The following is a 26,439-nucleotide window of genomic DNA, read 5'->3' on the forward strand; positions in this document are numbered from 1 at the left end:
CCTTCCACGCCCTGGTCCGTCGCTGCTGCACTGCCCGGGCCTGCTGGCTACAATGTAGCGCCGCCGCGCGCGCCTTTGCATGGCGCACCAGCCCTCTGCTAGCGCCTTGCGCAAAGTTGCAGGTCGGTCGATCGATCCGCCCGGCTCGGTGCACTCCTTGCGGAGTAGGGCCGGCAGGGATGTGTGCACGCATGTCTGCATGCACGGGATGCATACGAAGGGCGCTGGAGGCGCAGCAATTTTGCAAGCCTCCCAGTGCAGCGTGGGCGTCTTTGGGGTGGGAAGGTTGCATGTTGTTTTCTGTCCCTTTATCCAAAGGATTTGGTAGCCGACGATGGCGGTGGGGATTGGGGAAGGGGTGAGCAGCCTCTACCTCAAAGGAGCTGTCAAACAGGCGCCTATCTTGCTTGACCGCCAACCAGCCTCATCTGTCTCAAAGCGGGTTTAGGGCAAGCCTGTTAAAATAAAACGTTAACCCAGCGTAATAAAAGAAATGCAAGATCTGGGGGCTCGGTGCTCCCTCCCTCTCTTTCCAGACTCTCCTGTCTGCGAGTTTTGTCAAGAGCCATATAGCGCAGCCATTTAAGAACATAAGAGCTTGCTGGATCAGGCCGGTGGCACATCTAGTCTAGCACCCTGTTCTCATAGTAGCCAAGTGGATGCCCCAGTCGGAAGCCTGAAAGCTTTGTCACCACATCTATTTAAAAATAATAATAATTTCTACATGCACAATTTGAATTTTTTTTAAAAAAAAATAAGTTCATCTCAGAATAGCAAGAAAAATTCCAACCAGGTGAGCTGTGTGCCTGCACAGTCTGTTGCGCAGGTGTTCAATGTGGATAGGCAACTTCGAGGCCTCTCTTGCTCTAAGTGTGTTTTAAGCTATATGAAAACAGCAGCTTATTGTTGGATAGTTATCTTTTTTATTAAGGGATCGCAATTTTGCCTCCACAGGGGAATACAATAGTAATTCCAGCAGTCATTCCAGAAAGCATAACAAGATGCAAAAACAGCAAATACGTATCTATTTATTCATTAAAATTCATATACTGCTTGATTATAAAACCAACCAACCAACCTCAAAGTGGTTTCCAAAGAGAATAAAACAATGAAATTATCAGTGAAAGCAGTTGATAACTATTTAAAACCTTAAAAATTAAAATCAACGACGAGCCGAGAACCAGATTAAAACATGCCAATGTTGTACATGCCTAGATGGGCTTACCTAAACAAAATATTTTAAGCAGGTGCTGAAAAGAGTCCAGTGATGTCAATACGTAGTGAGTTCGAAAGTATGGGTGTTGCCACACTAAAAAATTGATTTATTCAATCAATCAATCATTTATTGTGTTTGACGAAAAGCCATTACAAATTCAATTACAAATCCAGCAAGTCAATTAAAACCTGTTAAAATAAATCCAGAGATAAACATCCATTTACAATAAGTCAAATTAATGAATTGCCAGCACATTCTACAGCATTGTCTTTTATATAGTTAGCACGAATGTTTTTAGCGGCTTTTGCAAATAAGGCTGTTTTATATGTGACAAGCGGATCACAGATAGTAGCTAACATAAATCTTGCTTGTTATCCTGTTTATAAATTCGGTCCCTGAGCAGTCTTTTAACTCCAGGGAATACAAAAAATATCTGTTGTCAGTTTTTTTTTGAGTCTGGCAGGTTTTGTACTAACTTGTCCCAAACACCCTTCTTCCATTGTTCCTCCAAGCAGAGTCTAGGCGAGCGGGCCTCTGGCATATCCAGCCAAAAAGCAGTCATCTCTGCCCTAGCCTTTAGACTTTTCCTCAGCATTTGATACATTTGACAGATTGATTTATTGCAATTTCTTAAGCACACCTGACATTTGTCTTTAGGGCTTCATCTAAACCTGGGCTTTAGTTCTCAACCCTGATTTCAGCAAGTGTCCATTAATGCATCAACCAGTGTTGATTTAGCATGCACAGAGTGATTTGCTGCTCTGACAGAATAACTCTGAACAACTATCCCAAATGTAGGTCAGAAGTGAACAGCACATTCTGGATTAGAAACTCATAACTGCATCTCTCTTTCCCTCTCTTAAGGGTCCATCGCTATGGAGCCTGTGAGCATCGATAACTTGTCCATTCTGTACCAAAGTGCGGACTTCATTGTGGTTAACAAACACTGGGACGTCCGCATTGACAGCAAAATGTGGTATGAAAAACTCACCCTGCAGAGCCAGTTGAAATATCGGTTCCCTGAGCTTGCAGACCCAGACACATACTATGGCTTCCGGTGAGTAGTTTGTAAGAAGGCTCTCTGTTTACTTAATGTGTATGAAACAAGTTTTATTCAAACAATTTATTAACTTCGTTATTAGCAGCTACCAGACTATATGGCACAGGAATGGAAAACTTTACAATAACTGACTCCTGCATTATGGTACAAAAATGTATGGACCCTTGCAATTGCTGAAAAATAACTCATAAACTACAGTCAACGAACTCTTAGCACCCAGGCACAGACCACCTCTGTAAAATGGGTATTATATGGCTAGTGTGGTGGCGACAGTAATGTGGGTTGGAAATTTTCCAGAGCAATAGATGGATGCTGATTGCAAAAACTGTGCTAGGCAAGCCTGTCAGTTTTCAGCATTTTTTGCTTTGCTTACTAAGTGCAATTAAAATAAACATGTTACATTAGATTGCTCTCCAGAGCAATGCAAACTGGCGACTCCCAGATTCAAATCATTCTATGCAAGCCTAATTTCAATTCTAAATTTTGTGGAAAACCCAAGATGACAAGTGCAAAGTGCATTTTAGTGTAAATGGGGAAGGTGGTTTTTTTTAAATGTGATTTGAGGTCAAGGCCAGATTTTCCAAAGTTCACAGAACCTTTGTTTGTTTACTTTTGCTACATACTTTGAAAAGTTGTTTGTTTGTTCACTGTGATTTATATACCTCTTAAGACATTGTAACCAAATCAATGAGGTCAAGGGTAATCTTTTCATTTGTACTTGGATACTGTTGGAAACCATTTTGAATCAAGATGGCAGACTGAATCTTTCAGGCTGTTAATAATAGATAAATCTTGTGATCTTCCAGTTTTTGTCACCAGCTGGATTTCTCCACCAGCGGGGCCCTTTGTGTGGCGCTCAACAAGGCAGCTGCTGGAAGTGCCTACAGATGTTTCAAGGAACGGATGGTGACCAAGGCCTACCTTGCACTGGTGAGCCACCATGTTTGTCAAGTTCCCTTCTATTTAAGGGACCGCCTCTCCTGGTATGTCCCATGTAGGACCTTAAGGTCCTCAAGTGATAATCTTTTGGAGGTCCCGAGCAACAAAGACGTTAGGTTGGCCTCAACTAGGGCCAGGGCCTTCTCAATATTGGCCCCGACTTGGTGGAACAGCCTATCACGGGAGACCAGGGCCCTGCGGGATTTGGCATCTTTCCGCAGGGCCTGCAAGACGGAGCTGTTCCACCTGGCCTTTGGGTTGGTTTCTGTTTAATATTTATGCTTCATCTTTTATTGGTGGGTTATTTTGAAATTGAGACCTGCAGTTTTAATTGAATTTTAAATTTGTATTTTAATCTGTTATTTTAAATTGATCGTTTTTATGTTTTTTGTTGTGATTTTAATTGATGTTAGCCGCCCTGAGCCCGGTTCTCTGGCTGGGAAGGGCGGGGTATAAATAAAATTATTATTATTATTATTATTATTATTATTCTAGCTATGAGTCAGATGGAAGGCTGTGTCCCCTTCTGGATGCTACACTTTATGAATGGTGAAGGCCAGGGCTGGCTGACTCCATGGCCCCCTGTCGATATTGCTGCTCTGCAAATTCAGAAGTGCAGGATCCCTTCATGATGGTCATACCCCTCTGTGATTATGCAGTAATCTTAGAAATATACAATAAAAATTAAGGATACACTGCTTTCCAGCTAGGTTACTATTTTCTGCGCACATATAAAGGCAAATGATTTGGAGTGCTCCAATATAGTCTTCCAGAGTGACTTAAGTTGTGTCTTCCTTGAAGTTCCATTGTATGTAACAGAATTTGCACATCATTCTCTTGAATAACAATAATAATTTATTATTTATACCCCGCCCATCTGTCTGGGTTTCCTCAGCCACTCTGGGCAGCTCCCAACAGAATATTAAAAACACGACAAAACATCAGACATTAAAAACTTCCCTCAAAAGGGCTGCCTTCAGATGTCTTCTAAAGGTCAGATAGTTGTTTATTTCCTTGACATCTGATGGGAGGGCGTTCCACAGGTCAGGCGCCACTACCAAGAAGGCCCTCTGCCTAGTTCCCTGTAACTTCACTTCTTCCAGTGAGGGAACTGCCAGAAGGCCCTTTGCACTGGACCTCAGTGTCTGGGCAGAATGATGGGGTTGGAGACGCTCCTTCAGATATATTGGGCAGAGGCTGTTTAGGGCTTTAAAGGTCAGCACCAACACTTTGAATTGTGCTCAGAAATGTACTGGAAGCCAATGTAGATCTTTCAGGACTGGTGTTCTATGGTCTTGGAGCACCTTGTGTTTTCAGTGTTCCTAAATGCTTAGCTGTCGGAATACGTTTCACGGATCCGCCATAGGATCCACATTTGTTTAATTATTTAATGAAGTTTTCGGGAACTACTTTTAATATTAATACGCGCAAAAGTGAAAGCAAAAGTAAGAATGAATAGTTTGGTTCACTAATGAGATTAATCCGCCTTTATTTTATAGTTCCGGTCATGTTCAAAGTTATTAATGAGCGTTAAGCTTGCTTCCCGCCTTTTTGGAGGGCAGCAACAGTGATTTTATTGGTTGAGGCATTGATCATGATGTCACGTTGGTTCCTAAATAAAAGGCTGAGGCTCCCCGCTTAGGCAGGTTCATTCACGTTCTTTCCGTTTTGCTTTAGTTGGGTTTTAGTTGAAGTCAAGTTTAGTTTAAGGGTATTGGGAGCGGGCTGGATGGGTTGGATGGGTTTTTCTTTTAGTTAGAGTTAGATCGCGGAAGATCATTCGGTTTAGCCTTAGTTAGGTTCCTTTTAGGTTTAGCCTAGGGCTAGGCTTGCGGAAGATATTTCGGTTTTAGTTTTATTTAGCTAGCCTCGCGGAAGATTGGGCGCGCAGGGACTTTAAGCTTAGGAGAACTTAGCTTAGGGGACGAGCCTACGCGGGTTCTGCCGAAGCCACTAAAGATACAACCGGTGTCTGTCTTCCTTTGGGGTAAAAAGGGGGGAGTAAAAGGTTTAAAGTAAAAATTTTAATTTCCTTAAGTTGGTCCATCTATTCAGAGTCAGGGTATATTCTATTTCTCGAGGCAACATTTCATTTAGAAGGCAACTAAGAACTCATGCACCTTCGGAGTCATCAATTGGCTTACTCAGCTTCCTTCGGATTGTGAGACTTGGCTGGCGCCCGTGCTCAAAAGCACGTGGAACGCTGGCCGCTTTCCCCGCAACTGGTACCTCGTGCATGAGCAGTCCAAGTTTGTGCACGAGGAGCTCCAGCACCCAAACCCCGACACTTAGCTTTGGAGCATACTGAACAACTCTTCCTATGCACCATCTCCAGAGTTACCCTAGGAGTCAATCCTTAATGGCTGACTTGCCTTCTTTCACTCTGATTGGCTCTGGTCAGCACAAAGGATGAGAAGTCTTCTTAGCAGCTAAAAAACTCCCCCTTTATTGCTGGTTGGAGTTCTAAGATAGTAGAGACAGGGAATCTGCTGTTCCAAAGTATGGGTGCTGCTATGCTAAAAGATGATCTACAGGATCTGCTACGATTCACCCATCCTCCCACAAAACACAAGGTCACGTTCATGTGCCCAATCCACACTTTTCCACAGGAGGTGAAAAAGATTTTCAATGAGCACTTTTAACATTTATATTTTTTTCCCCCAGCCACAAAAACGGCTTGTGTTTCTGGCCACCACAGTTGAAACAGACCTGGGAAGCCAGTAGGGCGTCAGACGTCAGAAGGCCAATTCATATTTTTATCTTGATCCCTTTTGGGTGTTCCACTGACACGCGAGGCAAGGCGAGGCGGCCATCTGTAGGAGGGGTGCCTGGTGACCGGCCGCCTGTGACTTAAACATTACTTCTTTAAAAGGGAAAGACTTAAAAAGGCATTAAGTAGAAGTGAGTAGCAGATTGGCAGGAAATGAGGTTGGTTTTGCAACTGGTCGCAGCTTGGAAGAGAGAATCCTTGCATGTCAAAGGGGACAAAGAGGACTCAGGGTGTGTGTGTGTGTGTGTGTGTGTATACGCACACACATATATGGCAGCCAGTTTTGAGGCTGTTCATCACCTAGGTAATTTTGTATTTCTGGGTTGAGTACCCAACATCTTTCAGAGGTGCATTACCACTTCCCTAAAGAAAATGATACAGTCCGTGATGCTTGTTCCTGTTCCTATCCTCGGATCCTGTCCCCCAATCCCCACTGCTGATCTAAAGCTTTCTATTCCCTGCCTCTCCCTGCCCAAGAAATCTCATGGGAATTTTCGTTAGCTGGAATAATGATAATATAATACATTATTATTAACGGCATTTATATAATGTTTAACATGTTTTCTTGTGACCTTTAACAACTACCCTGTAAGGTAGGAAGGAATTATTATCTCCATATTGCATAAAAGGGTGCAGTGAGATTGAGAAGTTTTAGGCCATGAAGTGAGTTTGCTGTTTTGCACCTGCCACCATCGGTTCTCACCGTTATGCCATGCCCTCCTCTGGCTATGTTAAACGTCTGGTGTAGATGCATGATGTAGCCACAGGTTGAAAAAGCCACAGTGCAGAGCATGTGGAAGCACATTATGTGTGTGTTTTTCCTACCCCTCCAGCAGCCCCTGTGATGTATTTGACCTGCCCTTCTTACTCCCCCACATCAGATAACCTGTCACTCACACCTGGGATTCCGAGCGGAATTCTGCACACCTGAAATTAGAACAGTCCTGTACACATGCTGTACATTTAAAGCACATGGCTTCCCCTCAAAGGATCCTGGGAGCTGTAGTTTACCCCTCACAGAGCCACAATTCCCAGCACCCTCAGCAAATTACAGTTCACAAGATTCTTTGGGGCGGGGAGAAGCCAAGTGCCTTCCATGTGTGTTTAAATGTGCTTTTAAGTGTATGATGTGGATGTGACGAAAGCTTGGCATGGCTTTTTGTTAAACGGCCTTCCTGGATGGTGAGAGACAAAAAGGGTGGCAGAAAGACTCTGCAGATGCTGAATCCGTTCAGGAAGCAGAGCTAATCTGCCGCAGATGAAATCCTCCCGGGCCAAGCGGATTATGTGTCTCTCAGCTTCTGTGGATGGGAAGAGCTTAACGCAGCCTGGTCACGGGGAAACCATGCTGATCTGCACAGTCTGGAATGAAAAAGAGCTTATTTGCTGAGAGCATGGATCTTCAAAGGAAAAAGATGTGCCTCCCCCCGGCAGTGTTACATCTCCCCCAAAGCCAAGAGTCTGGTGCCCTCTTGGTTTTGGGACTGAAGAGCTGGGAAAGTCTGTCAGTTTTGGCTTCTCTGCGTTTCTCACTTTTGTAGTCTCATGTTCTGCATCAGTTTGCAAACTTCTTTTTTAACAAGTCATCCTGAAAACCTCGCATGCATCAGTCATCACAGTGTGATTTTTTTTCTCCCAGTAAAACACATCTTTGTAAGCAAGTGGCTTGACCGGGACGCACTTTTGTATTAACATACACATTTTTGTGCACACGATTCCCTGATAGCCTGGGGGGGGGGGGCGAGGCCTTGCAAATTCCAGTGTGGTGTAGTGGTTAAGAGTGGTAGACTCATAATCTGGTGAACCGGGTTCGCGTCTCCGCTCCTCCACATGCAGCTGCTGGGTGACCTTGGGCTAGTCACACTTCTTTGAAGTCTCTCAGCCCCACTCACCTCACAGAGTGTTTGTTGTGGGGGGAGGAAGGGAAAGGAGAATGTTAGCTGCTTTGAGACTCCTTTGGGTAGTGATAAAGCAGGATATCAAATCCAAACTCTTCTTCCTCCTCCTCCTTCTTCTTCCAAAAGGCAGCTGCATGTTCATGTTCTGGCCTGGGAATCACAAATTGGGTTGATTCACATTGAAATGCATACTGGACAAATTTCTCCCCCATCTCTGTATGGACTACAACTCCCAACAAGGCTACTGGGAGTTGTACTCCAAAACATCTGGCAGGCACGAGGTTGAGAAAGACTGGTTTAGAGGAACTTACTTCAAGCAAGTGTCTGAAGCGAGGATGAGGGTGGGGGGAACTTGTGGCCTTCCAAATGTTCTTGGACTCCAACTCCCAGCAGCCCCAGCAGCTATCATAGCCAGTGGCGAGGGATGATGACACGCTTTGTAGTCCAGCGACACCTGAAGGGCCCTAGGTTCCCCAACTCTGATTTAAAGTAAGGGAAGTTAAGATGTCCCTGTACAGCAGTTCTGCAGGTATATGGCTTTGCAGGTGATATCGACCCATTCCCATTTTACAGCTGGAAAACTGGCTGGTGGTTCTCCCCCCCCCCCCCATGTTAAGACTCAGGGTGTTGTGACAAAATGTATCCTCTGCTTGGCAGGTGAGAGGCCACATCGAGGAGGCGAGGATGACGATCCACTACGCCATCGGGAAGAACACGACAGAAGGCTTGACACACATGATGTGCATTGAAGGGACGGAGGGTAGGGCTGCCACCACGCTTTTCATGCTCCCTTTGTCCTTTACGTTGTAGCACTGACTGAGGCATTGCATCATCAGAAAACTTTGAGCTTTGCAGGTTTTTTGAAAATGGAGTTTGTTTTTAACACGTTAATTCCAATGTTTCTAACAGGTTGTGAAAACCCCAAACCTTGCCAGTCAGAGCTAACAGTGCTTGAGCGTGGCCTTTATAGTGGTGATCCAGCGACGAAAGTGCTTCTGCAGCCCCTCACAGGTAAAAAGACTCATTGCACTGGTTCTGGAATGGCCTTTCCCACAATGCAATGTGCGTTTCTGTTTCCAGGCTGTCAAGTCAAGCTAGTTCAGCAAGGCCAGTTCTCCTCTGCCTCAGTTCTCCACTCTTCTGTGCCTCAGAGAGGTTTATTTACTTGTATATCTAATTGATTTTTATTGAAGTTTTTTCATACAGACAGGAAATATATAATAACAAATGTGGCATGCATAAGAAATCTTGAATGTGAACTTAGCCCTTGTACTGCTTGTTGACATACAGAAAAAATACACAATAATAGACAAGGTGCAGAAACAGCAGTCTGGAAGACCAAAGGAAGTAATTTATACATCTTTATGCTAAAGGCCAAAAGTGTTTCAGTATAATACAAGTTTCTGCACTTTTAGAAAAGAAAATTCAAGGCGGAGTAGAATAAAAACAGCAAAAAAAGTTTTGTTAAGACATCAATAAGTACTGATTAGTTTAAAAAAAGAGAATTCGTGTTACACAGGCGTGTCTAAAACAGTATAGTTTTCAGAAACTGCTGCCAGTCTGTGCAGGAAATACTGAGCATGGGCTGATTGGTCTGACCCAGTATAAGGCAGCTTCCTAATGGGGATGTGTGAAGGGTTTGTTGGTGAAACGTCACCGCCAGAATTGGATTAAACATCTAACGGGTCTCATGGAAGCAGCCTGTGTCTCCTTGGAGGAGGGTGGGCTGATAGCCGAAATGGTCTCTCTGTTCTTAAAAAAAAAAAAAAGATGGCATTGTCCTTTCTGCTCCTCCTCAGGAAGAACCCACCAGCTCCGCGTCCACTGCAGCGCCATTGGGCACCCGGTGGTGGGCGACTTCACGTACAGTTTCAAGAAGGACAGCGGCCCTTACCGGATGATGCTCCACGCTTACTATTTGCGCATCCCGACCAGCAAGGAGCTTATTGAGGTGATCGCGCCCGACCCTTTCGTCCCCACCTTGGACAGCAACTGGGCCCCTCGGCGTGCCACGCACCAACTGGAGGAGCTGATCCAAGAACTGAAGGACCAGAGCGTCCTGGCGGAGGAAGGCAGGCAGGGGAATCTGCTCGGGAGCCCAAGTCCCGAGGCCCCGCAGGAAGCCAAGAGCCCTGAGGTGGAGGAGTTGGAGCAGGAGCAGCGAGGGGAATGTGAGCAGTGGCTGGCCGAGTGGGCCCTGGAATGAGATGGCCCACGGATCCCTCGTGGTCAGGAAACCCCGAATCTTTGTACCTTGTCACTACCGCTGATTCCTGCCAGAAGCTTTCCCAGGCCTGACTCCCAACACCTGTCGTCTTGTTCACTCCCAACATTCCTCGGAAATGCCTCTGTGAAGGCCGCGTTCCCAAACTGGAATTTTGACTGTGTGCTTGATCAGCTTTTTAATCCCGTGCCCTCAAGCTGGCTCGTTTTAGTTGCCGGATGTGGAAGATCACGGACTGTGGTCAGACAGGCCAGGTTTGTGCCCTGATATTGACACTCTTAAACCATTGGATTAACGCAATTGGGGCACGGTATCTCAGGGTGATGTCCAGTTCAGTCATACTTAGAGTAGACCCATTGAAATCAGTAGCCTTAAAATTGCTCATCAGTAATACTAAACATTTTATTTGTTCCTGTGTAAGCCATACTATAGACTTTCAGAGACGAGCCACATAGTTGGCTCCGAATTTCCTAGCAGCCAATGCAAATGGAGAAGCACACAAGGTAACAGAATTTGATTGATTGATTGATTGTGTCAGATCCCACCTTTTTCTCCAAGGAGCTCAAAGTGACATATATGTACATGGTCCTTTGCCATCTCATTTAATCCCCACAACAACCCTGTGAGGTAGGTTTGGCTGAGATGCAGTGACTGGCCCAGTGTCACCCAGTGAGCTTTATGGCCGAGGGAGCATTTGAACCCTGGTCTCCTAGGTCGTAGTTTCCCAAACTTGGGTCTCCAGCTGTTTTTGGACTACAACTTCCATCGTTCCTAGCTAACAGGACCAGTGGTCGGGGTTGATGGTAGTCAAGAAACAGCTGGAGACCCAAGTTTGGGAAACTCTGCACTAACTGCTTTGCCACACTAGCCAATTTTCCTTGTCCCACAGCAAAAAGCACACAAACTCACTTGATGTAAAAATAATAATAATAATATTGTGGCTAAACTCAGACAGGTATTTTACATGAGGATATTTGTCTAGAGCAGGGATGTCCAATTCCCAAGAGACTGCAGTTTACTCCCAGCACAAAAAGTGGCAGTGATCTAACCCCTTTTGGGGGCTCAGGCCATAGTTGTTGAGCTTTTCTTAGGGGGCAAGGCTGGTGTTGTGGAGATTATGGGGGGGGGGGTCGCAAAGCGGAGGTGATTATTTTAAGACGGAAACGCCAAAAAAACCGCTTACCCTAATGAAAGCTGGGCAGCGCTAACTCCGAATTCCGGTTTAGCGATCCTGCACGACTGAAGGAAACAGCGAGGGGGCAGGGCCGGATACATTCATTTTACAGCTACTCTTCTCAAGAAAACAGAAATGAACTAGCGATCGACCACTATAACCCAGGGATAGACCTGGACACCCCTGGTCTAGAGGATGCTGAGCAACGTAGTGAACAGCATCCTCTATAACCATTTTACACAAAAGACACAGAAAAGCTGTTCCATAGGTAGCTCCTTCTAGCAGCCTTACAGAAAGACAGAGGTAATAGCACTAAGTCTTAGTTTTGCAGAAGCAATTCTATGCGGAGCCAAAGTAACTCTCAGCCTATTATTAGTCCAGGTGTTGGAGACAGTTCAGATTTCCTTTCTAAAGGAAGCACTGACCTCTTACCTGTTGGCATCCCTGCTGTTTACAGACATGCTGTCCAGGCTAGAGTGCAAATCCAGCTACCAAACGACCATAACGGGATGCTAACTCTTCGCGTCTGGTTTCCGTCGCTTACCCTTAACTTCCCCAAAACGATTTACTGCTTCGTGTATGGCTGCTAGGGAACCTGGCAGTGAGATGATCACAACCCAGTCATAGTGGCTGATAGATGCCAGTGGTTCTTCTCTGAGGGTGATGCATGCTGGACGTCACCCTCAGCCTCTGCTGCCCTCGGGGGAATCTGTGGGGAAAGTGTCAGAAAAAAGGGACCACTTGACCTGCTGAAACTCCACCCCCCCCGCCTGCCTTCAGCCACAGAGATTCACTCCCCTTTTCATCTATTTTTCATTTTGGATAATAACCGATGCATGAGGAGGCTTGTCATATAACTGCCTCTTGGACTCTGAAGCAAAAGAATGGATAAAGGAAACCAGGAAAATCGCCTTTCCTTTTTTAGCTGGGGTCCCCCAGCAGGGCACCCACAGGTATCTCAGAACCCTCAGATAACACTCCGCTCCCCAACACCTGTCAAGCATTCTTGACCCTCTTAATTTTTTTTTTTAATGAGGACTTTGGGAGAAGTTGCTTCCTTGAGGATGCCTGTTTTTTCACATGTGTTATTTTTTTGGGGGGTGGGCAGGGAACATTGTTTAGATGCTTTCCCAGTTGCTTTGGGGGAGAAGTCTGAGCACCGCCAGTTTTTCTTCTGCAGATTGGGTGCTTTGTGGTGCCCACACCTATTGCTTAGATTTCCAAACGTGCCCCTAGGCCTGAAAAAGTTGCAGACTCCTTTCTGGTTAAGGTTCCCCCCACCTTCTCTTTCCCCTAGAGCTCTTTTCCTGACTGACCTTTGCCTTCACTTGCCATAGGGGGAAAAAAATTCCAGGTAGGTAGCCGTGTTAGTCTGCCATAGTCGAAACAAAATATTTTTTTTAAAAAAAATCCTTCCGGTAGCACCTTAAAGACCAACTAAGTTTGTTCTTGGTATGAGCTTTCGTGTGCATGCACACTTCTTCAGATACTTCTTCAGATGTACACTTCTTCGTGTGCATGCACACTTCTTCAGGTATCTGAAGAAGTGTGCATGCACACAAAAGCTCATACCAGGAACAAACTTAGTTGGTCTTTAAGGTGCTACTGGAAGGATTTTTAAATTTTTTTTAATTTTGTTTCAACTATGGCAGACCAACACGGCTACCTACCTGGAACTTGCCATAGAAAGCAAGCTTTTGGCAATTTTAGATCAGCCATCTTGCATTTTTTTCATGTTATGTGGATGTCTGGCAGGGTGTGTATGTGGGTTTCAGCTTTTATCTGTCCTGCAAAAGCAGCTGATGGTGGTGGTGATAACAATCCTTTTCTAGGGCGTTGTAACAACTGCTCCACAACATACTTGTGTTTGTGTGTGTCTTTTTAAAAATCACCTTTGAGCTCATTTTCCTATGCAGCTTTTAGGATGACTTTACATCACTTACAACAGGGGTTTCAGTGCCCTTATTTTTATTGTGCCCAGGAAGCTTCTGAGCCCCAGGGCCCCATTTGCCATGAGCTGGTGAAGGTGGGTGCAGTGGTACCTCGGGTTACAGATACTTCAGGTTACAGATGCTTCAGGTTACAGACTCCGCTAACCCAGAAGTAGTACCTTGGGTTAAGAACTTTGCTTCAGGATGAGAACAGAAATTGCGTGGCGGCGGTGCGGCGGCAGCGGGAGGCCCCATTAGCTAAAGTGGTACCTCAGGTTAAGAACAGTTTCAGGTTAAGAACGGACCTCTGGAACGAATTAAGTTCTTAACCCGAGGTACCACTGTATTTTTTTCTCCCTTGAAAACACATTGAGCGGGGGGGGGGGGAGGAAGTTGGAAGAGTGACGCTCTTTCCCACTTCCTCCTTCAGCTCTATGTGCTTTACAGTTCCACTGGACCTGACTTTTACCAGATCCTGTGCACATCTTCTCTTTCTGTCTTTGGAGAGGGGAGCTGATCTGGGTTCAGAAGGGGAGAGAAGTCATCAGAGAGTGTCCACAACACTTGCTCAAAAGTCCCTATATGCTAATTGGTGTTTTTTTAATAAGTTGGTGACCCCTGCCTTAAATTGACACACTCTCTTGTGTGCATAGACACCCATGCACACTGCCTTGCTTTCCCATGTCAAATCTAGCTGGCGAAGCTAGCTTTGTGCTCTTTGAATCCTGATTTGTGCCTAGAGACCCATGCAGTCATGAGGCATGCATTTTCTCATTGTGGCACAGAAGGGGTAGTGTCCTTTTCCCACCTCCATCTTTATTTTGAAACAAAGGGAGCACCTGATCTTCACAGCTAGGGTTGAAAACGTGCCTTATGAGGGATTCCAGGGAACTGCAAGTCCTACACTGCATGCAGATCCTGTCTCCTTATTCCTGCATGTGTCCTTCCAGCCTTCACAATAGAGACCTCGTTTTCCTTGTGAAATACTATTTCCTTGTGAAACCTCTTAAAGCCTTGCCAAATTTTCCCAAAAAGGATGTTGCATCCAAGTGTAGATTGTGCCATTGATATTTGTGCACATTATGTTATGCAAGTAGAATTTAAACTGATCACAGGAGGTGTTTTATTGGCAGTGCTGTGCATATATAGAATATTTCTCATAATACCCACCAACTTACCGGTATGTTCGGATTTGGGAGGGAGGGACATGGAACAGTTCTCACCACTAGAGGGCACCATTCATATTTTAAAGATAGTCCTGGTTCTCTGACTACAATCCTTTGACAGAGATAATTACATGGAAACAATTAATCTCCCCCATTTATTTTGCAGAAGACCCTTTAACACACTCTTAGAAGAAGGAGAGCAGCGGGGGAAGAGAAAAAGGAAGATTTAAAGAGTTTTTACAAAAAGATGAGCTTAAATTGTTAGTAAAACATGGTTGATGAAAACAGTTAGCATTTACATTTGCATTGTAAATAAGATGGGAATCTAAAGGCCACAAACTTAGCAGCTCGAGGGTTTTTTGCAAGACGACCAATTTTTATTTATTTTCCAAATATGCTGAAATAACCTTCCATGAGCTGCCTGCACTAAATATTTATACTGCATCACAGTCTTAAGCATCCATGCCTCATTTAGAATCCATTGAACTGAAGCTTATTATATTTCTGATGCAATATTATGCCCTTGTGGCAATAAAGATGGGCTTGTCAGTAATTGCAAGTGATTACTGGATCTCCCGGAGGATGGGGCTGAAATCTTCCAAAGTTATTCTCAGGGCACACAAACTCTGGGTCGCTTATCGCTGTGTCCACCCTGGTTTTTTTTTTTTTAGAAATTTCCATGGAACTTGTTCTCATTTTTCAAATGTCTGTTTTGTAGCAAGTTGTATTTAAGCATGTTGGGGAGAGGCCTTGATTACACTGATATGCAACAATTATCACTTTGCAGGGCCGACCCTATCATTAGGCAGAGGAAGGCAGACTGTGTCCTGGCCAGGCCTGTGTCCCTTACAGAGATTTTCACATGAAACAAATATTTTCCTTCAAACAGCATAGGTGAACCTCTAAGAAGAACAACTCACCCCTTGAGCGAAAGACCAAAGGCAAAGTAAAACCCCAAAGATGGGCAAGATGAGCCATTTCTCTCCAGGGAGTGTTACCACCTAGCTATGGGGTGAGCTCCCATTGCTTTGTCCCAGCTCCTGCCAACCTAGCAGTTCGAAAGCATGCCAGTGCAAGTAGATAAATAGGTACCGCTGCAGCGGGAAGGTAAATGGAGTTTCTGTGTGCTCTGGCACTCGTCACGGTCCTCCGTGCTCCAGTAGCGGTTTAGTCATGCTAGCCACATGACCCAGAAAACTGTCTGTGGACAAACACCGGCTCCCTCGGCCTGAAAGTGAGATGAGCACCCCATCCCCATAATCACCTTTGACTGGACTTAACTGTCCAGGGGTCCTTTACATGGGATATGGCTTATGGTCAATAAAAGCCCAACCAGGGATTGATACTGGAGGAGTGGGACCAGGAGGCTAACTTTGACACCCGAGAACACAAAAAAGCAGAAGCAAAACAAATACATATTTCATTTTAAATGGACCTTCCTGCTGAGCGTGAAGCATAGACCCTCATTTTTAAAGGGAAAAGGGAGAGAAGTCTTCTCCCAAAGTGTTGAATGCCACAAGTAATTTAACAAAAGAACAAAACAAGATGTGCTATTTTATAATGCTTACAGGTAAACAGATTGGTGATGTTCTGCAAGATCTTGCGAGATCTCATCAAAGTCTTGCAAGATGTCTAGGAGAGCAAAATGTCTCGAGATTTGGGAGAGATATTGCAAGCTCTTTCAGGGGCCAATGCCAGCAGTGCATCTCCACAAGCAGCAGAGGTGACAGCTGCAGTGCCACCGGCAGGTGGCTAAGTGGTGGTGAGTGTCCCACTGGAGATGGTGCTGTTGTGGTGTGGCAGAGCAGGGTAGCACTTCCTGTTTTGCCTCAAGTGGCAAAATGGGACGTACCACCCCTGACCTCGGGATTCCAGAACTAACAGCTGTCAGTTCGGAGGGAGAGAAGGCAAGGACCCACAGCCCAAGTGGGGCTCGCCAGCTTGGGGAAGAGTTGTGTGTTTCATCAGGCCTGCGCCTATATATAAAAACACTTCATGGGAAAAGCAGCCTAGCATCATCTCACCAGAAGCTCAGCTGGGGTGACATTGGACCACGGGTGCCATTTTGTGTGAGTTGCGTGCTTGATTGGTGCAAGCCTGTTTTTCTAGGGTTGGCAAATATGTCTCTGGAAGGCGAAACCATTCCACTTTAATGCCCCATTTGGACCAAACTATAAAATAGCCTGACTTTTCCCATAGCATGTTCCAAAGTAGTTGGGCTAATTTTTTGCTGTGCTTTTATCCAATGTTGCAAGGAGAACTAGAAATGAATATATATTTTCCTTACCCTGTTATTTTGTTAATTGTGAGAAAGAGAGATCTATTTTAGGATAAAATGTTCAAAATGGCCAGTGCACACTTTGAATGGTGGCATGACATCTGTTTCTGCTATATATTATCACCCTGGGCTTCTAAGTTGGCATTGTTGTCTGTTTGTTAGCAACGTAAAGTCACCTATTTTTGTGTGTGTGTATGTGTGTGTGTTTTAAAGTGATGTGATGTGGAACTTCATGTGCTCATGACACTTTGTAAGGTTTCAAAATACTACTTGTTATTATTGTTTTGCATTTGTGGACATAACTGAAATAAACCACACAGGAATGAACATTGTCAGTGGCTTATAAATCTTACACAGATGGGGGCACAGTGCCTTTTAGTGGCACATCTAGATGTGCTGTCATTAGATCAGGGGTTCCCAAACTCTGGCCCAAACCTCTTCCCAAAAACTTCTTGGACTCAGAAAAGTAGCATGGCAGGAAAAAAAGAGGACCTTCTCTCCCTGCTGTGCTACCTTCCTGCATACAGGGTGTCATTGTGCTTCCCTTTAAGCTTCTTGCCCTCCTCCGAACAGATAAGGGAGAGCCAACGGTCTGGGAGACTAGAGAAATGTTTAGGTCAAGCACAACCCATGCACTGCTCATGCTCCCCTTGCAATGATAAGGTAAGCTCAACATCACACACAACCCCTGCCTGAAACACTGGAGAGCCACTGCCAGACAGTGCAGGGACAGTACTGAGCTAGATGGGCCCAATTGTCCTGACGTTGGTATAAGGCAACTCCCCGTGTTCCTATTGAAAGCAGCCTTTTCAGAACGATGAGGACTAGAATCCTGCGTTTTAGGGGAAGGAAAATAAGTGAGTTGTACAGCACTTGCTTTGCATACAAAAAGTCCCAAGTTCAATCCCCAATGGCACCTCCAGGTAGGACTGGGAGAGAGAGCCGCTGCCTGAAATCTGGAAAGTTGCTGCTGCTCAGTGTAGACAATACTGAGCTAGATGGCAGCTTCCTGTGTTCAAAGGACAGATTTCAGCACAGCACAATGAGAGTGAGAGAGGGGGGCTTGCCTGAGGCTCCCTGCTGAATTCCTAGGAGATGTGACTGCAGCCTACACTATCGTTTGATTGCTCACTCCTCTGCCCCACCCAAACACAGACCATCTATCCCGGCACTGACTAATATTCCAGATACCTGCCATGGGCATATTATGTTCTAAACATAGTGTTTCTCTTGCGGCATTTCCCACCCAGTTTTCTCTGTGTCACTTCCTGTGCTAGGAGTTCACACTCAGGGTCAAATGTCCACTGGAGCCCTCCTGCAATGGAGCACTATTACCCCCCCCCCCAGGTGTGCAAAATGGGTGGGTCGAAAGTACTGCTTCCGTCAGTTTAAATTGACCATGAGAATGGAGGGCCGCCTGCGTTTGCTCGAGCCTTTGGTCAAATGGCCTTGCCAAAGCCAATCATTTCTTTGGAGGGAGGAAGCCAGGGTGACCCAAGGAATGCCAGGGGCACACTAGGAGCGGCCAGTAAAGAATGAGCCCGTACTGGCCAGGCTGGAATTCTCTGAAGCCCATGCAAAACCTGGCTGACCTGATTCGAAACGAACAAGTTTCCCATTATCAACAAGCTGAGGAAAATTCAACAAGGCAAAGCCAGAACATAATAAGACTGACTCAGTGGAAAGCAGCCGCTTATGTTTGCTTGCATATGGATAATGCGGGGGTGCTGCTGCTGCAACAGAAAAGTTGCAGTGTATCAACACAGAGTCTCTGCTAGCCTGGAACAGGAGCCTTGTAGCAGGTGTTGGTTGGTAGGGTAAGGTAGTATATGGAAGGTGGTCTTCTGAGGCTTTCTGCTTCTGTGTTAACATAAGGTTACCATATTCCCCCCCCCCCAAGAATCCGGGGACACTTTTTTTTTTTGAAAAGAGAAAAAAAAAGTTATTACAAAAAAGTTATTTTAAAAAAATAAAAACTAATCTCTTCTGTGGTCTCCTCTGTTGCACAGCCTTCCTCTGGGCCTCGGCCTGCTCTCTTGGAGCACTAGCCGCCGTGGAGTAGGCTTGGGTCGGGCCTGGGCTCGGCCACGTGTCCTTACCCTCCCGGTGCTCTCCTACCTCTCCTCTTTAGCAGCAGCAGGGGCAGTGGTGTGGCAAGTTTGGGGCTCTCCTTTTTTCTCTTTCCTCTTTCTCTCTCTTCGTTCTCCTCTCCTCCTTCTCCCTGCATCAGCTCCAGGGTTTTCCTGGCCCTGGAGCACCGCTGGGCAGTCAGCTGGGTGGCCGGGTGCTCTCGCTCCCAGCTCAATTTGGGTTGCGGGGGGTGGTGGTCAGCGGTTCCCTCAGTTGACGTACTGTGCATCCCTGGTTCCCCCCTCGGCAGTGGTGGCGGCAGCGGCAGTCTCAGCAGCCTGGAGCCAGCCTGGTAGCGCAGTTGGCTCTGGCTGGCTTCAGGAGCTGCTCGCTGCCATGGCGCCCGCCATTTTGTCTCGCCAGAAGTCCTCCTATGATGTGTCTTGCGCTGTTGAACCAATCACGCAACATTCATTCCCTACTAATAAATCTACAACACTTAAAATATAAATCCGGGGACATTAAATGAATTCTGGGGACGGATTTTGTCCGGGGACAGATTTGTAAATCCGGGGACTGTCCCCAGGAAACAGGGATGTCTGGTAAGCATATGTTAACATGACAATGCAGGGTTCAGGTTTGGGGCTGGCCAGGAGCATTTTTTTCTATATAAAAGAGAGGAAGGGAGAGAGTGCCTCTGAGAAGTGTCCTTTCCCCTTTCCCCCCTCCTGAAATTGTCCCACATAGCACACACGGAGGACAGTTTTTTAACTTCCTGGCACGCTCCCATCCAACTCTTAATTCTCCCCTTCCAGAATACTCCCATCTGGTAGGGCAAGGCTGGGGAACCTTTTTTTTTCCAGACTGAGGGCCACATTCCCATCAAAACAGCCTTTGAAGGGCCACATGCGAATGATGGGTTGGGGACAGAGGCAAAAGCAGGTGGAGCAATTGATGTACACTTGAACCATAGTATAGCAAGGTAGTTTCTGCACACACTCAAACACCCCTCTGCAGCCTCCATTCAGGCAAGCAAGAGGTCAAAGTTCCAAGGACACTTTCAAGCTAGGCAAAACACTCCAGGTGGTGAGGGGTGTGGCTTGAGGAGGGTTCTAGGGTTCAAATATGGACCCTTTGAACTCTATGGTTCTATATAGGCACAGGAGGACCTGTCAATTTCTGTTTCTGATTTTTTCAATGTGAAGTTCTGCACTCCACATTTCTACATCAGTTTACAATTTGATCTTTAAAGTAACCAAAGTAAATGCACTTTTGTACACATTACTTGGCTGGAGAATTGAACTGCAAAATCTGGTTAAGTGCAAGTTCAAAAAATAGTTGGGTTTTGGTTTGTGTATTGTTTTGCAAACAGTTTAAATGCAAACTGCATCAATTTTCTCCCCCTTTCCTACGGTAAGTTCATGGCAAGCATTTTGCACATTCTCTGAGGCATTCAGATCACACCACACCATATGTCTATACTGTAGCAGGATCATACTGCTTTTAACAGTCATGGAATGGTAGATGTGTGAGGGAATAGGGGGGCTCCTAGTAGTTCTCATACCCTTCACAAACTACAGCTCCCAGAATTCTTTGGTAGAAGCTATGACTGCTTTAACCAGGCCTTTGGCTGATTAACATTCTATGCTCTTTCAAATGTGCTTGTGGGAGAGGGGTTATTGGTTTGTTCTTGTTCTAGAAGAGTTTGGATTTGGATTTGATATCCCGCTTTATCACTACCCGAAGGAGTCTCAAAGCGGCTAACATTCTCCTTTCCTTTCCTCCCCCACAACAAACACTCTGTGAGGAGAGTGGGGCTGAGAGACTTCAAAGAAGTGTGACTAGCCCAAGGTCACCCAGCAACTGCATGTGGAGGAGTGGAGACGCGAACCTGGTTCACCAGATTACGAGTCCACCACACCGGCTTCTAGTTTTATTATGCATTTTGTGTTCTCATTTTCTATTTTTATGTTGTGAACTGCCCTGTGATTTTCGGATGAAGGGTGGTATACTACTACTACTACTACTACTACTACTACTAATAAATAATGTGGTATCATAATGCTTCAATGCATGGTGGAATGTGGACTTATTCTCATATTTCAGGGAGAGACCTTGGCATGGGAGGAGCAGGGTTTGGGGCTGGCTCAGATTAGGTCTGCTCCTTGTCGTCCTGTTTTTATAGATGCTGCCTTTTTGGTAAGTAAATAAGGAGCAGCCAAGGTGCCCATTCTGAGTTCTCTTCTCCCTCACACAAAGGCCAGAGGGTGTGGGTATCTTTCCCTTGAGATAACATCAGGTCCACAGTTTTGGATGTTTTATAACCAGGGAGTTGTTTTTTGCAAGAAAGCATGAAGATCGCACACACCACACACCACCGGAAGCCGGACATGGGAAGCAGGACGGACAGTGTTATTAGGATTGGAGGATTCTGATGAAAAATGGGTCTGGAAATTGCCAGTGTTTGCTTTCTCATCTCCAGACCAGAATGGAAACCAATCCAGTGAATGCTATTGGTATTTGCTGCTGCTGTTGCTTTCAGCCCACAAACGATACGTAATTGATGACCTCCCTCCTTTTCCATTTGCGTTCCTTTGGGTTGAAATGAATGGAGTGGACACGTGATGGCAATGTAGTCACATAATTAATTATGTAAAGTGTTTGCCACAGTGGACAGGCGGGATGAATAGTTGCTGGCAGGAGATGAACCTGCAGCAGAAGGGAAACGGTTCTGCGTGTGATGAATTCAGAGCTACAATTTCCAGAGTTCCCTAGGAAGTGGGATTGAGGGAGTCTCCTAACAACTCTCTGCACCCTTAACGCTTTACAGTTCCCAGAATTCTTTAAGGGAAGCCATGACAGGAAATGTGGTATAATAAAGTTTAAATGTATGGCGTGGATGTGGCCTGTGGTAATAGTCTGACTTTGTACACATTGCCTTCATATGTGGTACTACCACAAATAGTTGCCGCTTTTGGCTAGCTCGCAGCTCCTCTGCCTTCTGTAACAAGTGAAATATATAGACAAAAGTTTGAGAACACACATTAAAGTGATCTGATAACCTTGTTTCCAAGTTTCAACAGCTGTGGGCAGGCCATACCACTAGGTATAATGAGGCAGCTGCCTCAGGCAGCTGGTCTTGGGTATCATGAAAGGGCATCAAGTTGACTGTTTATTTACAGTTGTGTCCCATGCTAATCCTACTCAGAGTAGACCCACTGAAGTTAATGGGCATGGTCAACTTTGGTTTCTTTAATTTCAGTGGGTCTACTTTGAGCAGAACTTAGCTGCATGTAGGCTCCTTTCAGTATTTTATTTTATTTGCATTTTTTACTTCCAAGGGAGAATGCGCCTTTAGCAATATAAACAGTATACTGAACAATTTCCACCGGGATTGTGGAGGGTTTCTGAAGCTGAACGTGACCAATGTTGCAGCGGTTCTACATAATCTGAGCAAATGACGGAGGCAGGGTCAACGCCCAGCCCACTTCTGGCCCTTTCCGAAGGTTTGGTGGAAAGCTGACACTTGTCACACCCTGTCCCCTCCGACATCCCACGCCCTCAGGGGATAAGATCAGGGCAGGCTGGCAAAGACCTGTTCTTTTACATTATTCATCTCAGGGATACCTGTCTCCTCTGGAAGGTGGGCTTTGCTACATACAGGTAGGTGAAGATTCAGTCTGCTTGCAGCCTTTCCTGAAATATTTCGCTTCACCTCATTTCCCGCTTCGATGTCTGTCTGTTTCTCCTCTGCGTCTCCCCCGTCCTACAATCTTTGATTTCTTACATTGTAAGTTCCTTGGGGGCAGAGAACTGTTTGTTTAGATTCTGTAAAGCATGATATACACCGATGGCACGGTATAAAATAATTATTATTGTTACAATGGTTTTGAAGGGTGGAAATAATAACAAAACTAAATAAGGATGAAAATGTGCACTGGTTGGACACCATATAATTAACTATTAAGGGTTCCGGACCTGCTTTGCCTTTGACTTCCCTAAAGTAGATTATTATTATTTAATTGTTTCACCACTCAGAGGATCTTCTGTTCTTTCTCAACATATATAGTTGTTGTTCAGCAAGTCAGTGACTGCACTGTAGAACATTCTAAAACTTTGACACAGGATGAAAAAGAAATGCATTAATCCATATGCAGATCAAAAAAAGCTTTTCTGTTTATTTATTTATTTGAAAGCATTTATAAACAGAATTAAAAATCTCTATGTGGTATGCAAAAAATACAACATCAAAACAAGAAAAGCAGTATCATAAAAAGTGATACATAGAAACTTAGGAAGTTTCCTTATACTGAATCAAACTGTTGGGATTCATATAATTCAGTATTGTCCCCACTGACTGGCAGTGGCTTTCCAGGAATTTGAGCAGGGGTCTCTCTGAACCCTACCCAGGGATGCCGGGGATTGTACCTGGGGTCTTCTGCAGGCAAAGCAGATGCTCTCACCCTTAGTTACGGTCTTTCCCTAACATAAAAAACCAATAAAACAGTATAAAAACAGGAATTTGAATAATAGATTTCTTTTTTAAAAAAGTAAAACAGTTTGCAGTCTGCTTATTTTAATGTTCTACTGTTATACGTTTATAGCTTTTTTTTACATATCACATTGAATGATGGTTTACAGTGGCCTCAATGGCTAAGACGCCTCTGCTCATAACAGTATGTAAGTTTCTCCACTAAAGCTAACCTTCACATTCTCCCATACCAGTAATCCAACCCTGTACCCTTTAGCTCTTTCCAGAATCTGGCAATAGTTAAATAGTTAAACAGTTAATATTTTCTTTCCTTGTGCTGCTGAAAGGGACAGTGGCAGCAGCAACAACAACTGTGCTTTGCATCATCTGCTGTGCCTCAGATTCAGCACCTTCGCAGAGCGTGGCTGTTATGGAAAATATTCAGAGAAAAGTCTGCAAAGTTGCCTCCCTGTTTCTCAGGGGGGTGAGAAAAAGATGTTTCCTGGGGGATATGTCTTTGGACAAATTGTGGCTGAGCTCTAATCAGCACCTATTGGAGCTGATAAGGAAGCCTTCAAATACAGAAGATGTCTATTATTGACTACCTTCTTTTGTGGCTTGTGAGGTCTGAGAGGCATCTGACCGGCAGCCATTGAAGGAGGCATGCTAGGCAAGATTGGTGTGGGTCTCATCCACCGTTCCTTGCTGCAAAATTTAAGCTACTTTAGCAGTATTCATCTTGCCATCGGCTAAGGAGAAATTTTACGTAATTAATTATAGAATTATTGATGTTAGCATTATGTTGTTCCTTGCCATTCATTTCAATGCAAACACAATGCAAATGGGAGGGGGAAGTAATCAATTATGTATCATTTGTGCACCGAAATCAACAGCAGGGAATACGCCTCATACCCACAGGTTTGATTTTCATTCTGGTCATGGAACAAATAAGCAACGCCCCCTGCGATTTTCACTCCTGTTTCTGTTTCCATTGGGATTTTCTGACATTTCTGCCTTTATCTCCTTCAAACTCTGTAACTTAATTTGAAAATTATAGAGTTGTTTCAACACCCTTTAATGCTGATGTGTCAGTGGTGATCAGCACATGATCACACATGATCACCAGATGACCCTTTAGATCCCTTCCAACTTGACAGTTCTATGATTTTTATGGTCCCTCTTTTCCTTTTCCGGTTTCTAGCTGAGATTCGTCATGGTGTTGGCGTGTCGCATTTCATTCCTGCTGGCAGCATTTGGCCTTTACCTCGGTGAGTCACTGTTGCTCCCCCAATATATCTCCCACTTTGCATACCTTCTCTTCAAAGAGTGTCAACCCACTTCTAGTAAAAGGAAGTCAACGTAACAAAATTATGAAATACTCTTGCACATGGACTCTTCTCCCTTGCCATAGGTCCCGGGCTTACCAGTACGTTTCCTGGCACAATTCAAAGTGTTGGTGCTGGCCTTTAAAGCCCTAAATGGCCTCGGCCCAGTATACCTGAAGGAGTGTCTCCACCCCCATCATTCTGCCCGGACACTGAGGTCCAGCGCCAAGGGCCTTCTGGTGGTTCCCTCACTGCGAGAAGTGAAGTTACAGGGAACAGGCAGAGGGCCTTCTTGGTAGTGGCACCCGCCCTGTGGAACGCCCTCCCATCAGATGTCAAAGAAATAAACAACTATTGGACTTTTAGAAGACATCTGAAGGCAGTCCTGTTTTGGGAAGCTTTTAATATTTGATGAATCATTGTATTTTAATATTCTGCTGGAAGCCGCCTAGAGTGGCTGGGGAAACCCAGCCAGATGGGCGGGGTATAAATATTAAATTATTATTATTACTAACTCCCTGCAAAAGATTTCAGACCAATGCAAACAATGCTGAGCTAGATGGACCGATGTTCTGATTCAGTATAAGGCAGATCTCTGTGTTCCCTTTTCTTCGGGGAAGGGCCATAGCAAAGTTGGTAGAGCCCCTGCTTTACATGCAGAAGGTCCCAGGTTCAATCCCCGGCAACTCCAGGTGTTCCCTGCCTGAAGAGGTTCTGCCACTCATTGTAAACAGGACTGAATTAGATGAACCAACGGTCTGACCTGCCATAAAGCATCTTCATCATATATTCCCAATGGGCAGGGCTGTGGCTCAGTGGCAGAGCATCTGCTTTGCAGGCAGAAGGCCCCAGGTTCAATCCCCATCATCTCCAGGCAGGGCTGGAGAAGACTCCCTCCCTGGAGCTAGTAGACAATACTGAGCTAGATGGACCTTTGGTTTGACTCTGTATAGAATAGAATAATAGAATAGAATAATAATTTATTGGCCAAGTACATTTCCCAATATACCCGGAATTTGCTTTGGCTACATTGCAATGTAAATTTACAGAGCAAGAGCCGAGGGTGCCCTTCTCGGCGCCTCTTAAGCTGTGTTGGTGAGTGTAGGCCCGCCTTAATTAATGTCTTAATGGAAGGGCCATGGCTCATTTGGTAGAGCACCTGCTTCACATGCGGAAGGTGGTGGGTTCGGTCCTCGGCATCTCCAGCCCAAAGTATCTCGGTGTAAGGCCTCTGCCTGAGAAGAACCTCAAAACCTGCTGTCAAAAGACAATGCTGAACCAAATGGCCTGACCATATAATGGGGCTTCATGTATCCCTAGGTGTTTTCACTAATGGTGCCTCCCTCCCTCTTTTTACAGGGCTCTTGCTACATATGGTGGAAACTGCATCTGTAAGTCCCTTACACTCCCTTCTGACATCACTCAGGAGCTTCCCTAACCTGGTCTTTGGGGACTACTGTTATCAGGGCTTGCTTCACCAAGGAAGCCAGCAGCTAAGCAAAACTTCATTCCCACCCATTGGTTGTAAATTAAAATGTCTGTCTGGTATTTTTGTTCCTCTGTGATGGGGCCTCTCCCTGAATTGCATATTTCAAATTACGTGCACATCGCCCTCTGAATTTTTCTAAGGACAGAATGGCAAGGATTGGTTGGGCTGGATGATGCTTCAGCACTAAGGAATCCTGGTGGGGGCTTGCACAATGGTGACCTTCTGGAGAAAATGGGGTGTCAACCGTATTTCAGCAGGAGGTGACGCAGCAGAACAGCCTTCCCTGATCTGGTGCCTTCCAGATGTTTTGGACTACAACCCCCATGAGTCCCAGTTTGTGAGATGGAGGGCACCACATGAGCGAAGGCAGCTCTAAACCCTTGACCAGAAGGAGGGCAGGGCTTGGGCAGAATGACCAACCACTGGGA

General features: G+C 45.3%; 1 protein-coding gene across 2 annotated transcripts; it reads left to right on the forward strand.

The window, feature by feature from the left end:
- The first annotated feature begins 4 nt into the window (after window positions 1-4).
- RPUSD1 (RNA pseudouridine synthase domain containing 1) lies at window positions 5-14,691 on the forward strand. 2 transcript variants are annotated; one of them, XR_004427723.1, is made up of 7 exons: window positions 5-122; window positions 2,081-2,273; window positions 3,083-3,206; window positions 8,541-8,643; window positions 8,793-8,894; window positions 9,683-10,361; window positions 14,545-14,691. XR_004427723.1 is itself a non-coding variant. In XM_033166556.1 (6 exons), the coding sequence occupies exons 1-6, from the start codon at window positions 80-82 to the stop codon at window positions 10,087-10,089; spliced, it is 972 nt and encodes a 323-aa protein (XP_033022447.1). In that variant the 5' UTR covers window positions 5-79; the 3' UTR covers window positions 10,090-10,616. The 2 variants fall into 2 exon arrangements, 1 of the variants encoding a protein (XP_033022447.1); XM_033166556.1 differs by lacking the exon at window positions 14,545-14,691 and having other exon boundaries at window positions 9,683-10,616.
- The last annotated feature ends 11,748 nt before the right edge of the window (window positions 14,692-26,439 follow it).

The sequence above is a fragment of the Lacerta agilis genome, chromosome 13 (genome assembly GCF_009819535.1).
Source record: "Lacerta agilis isolate rLacAgi1 chromosome 13, rLacAgi1.pri, whole genome shotgun sequence".
NCBI classification, from domain to species: domain Eukaryota; kingdom Metazoa; phylum Chordata; class Lepidosauria; order Squamata; family Lacertidae; genus Lacerta; species Lacerta agilis.

Coding starts and splice junctions, on each gene's coding strand:
- RPUSD1 (XM_033166556.1), top strand. CDS start 80: ATGGCGCACCAGCCCTCTGCTAGCGCCTTGCGCAAAGTTGCAG. Junction 2,274..3,082: donor GACACATACTATGGCTTCCG/GTGAGTAGTTTG, acceptor GTGATCTTCCAG/TTTTTGTCACCAGCTGGATT. Junction 8,644..8,792: donor GTGCATTGAAGGGACGGAGG/GTAGGGCTGCCA, acceptor TGTTTCTAACAG/GTTGTGAAAACCCCAAACCT.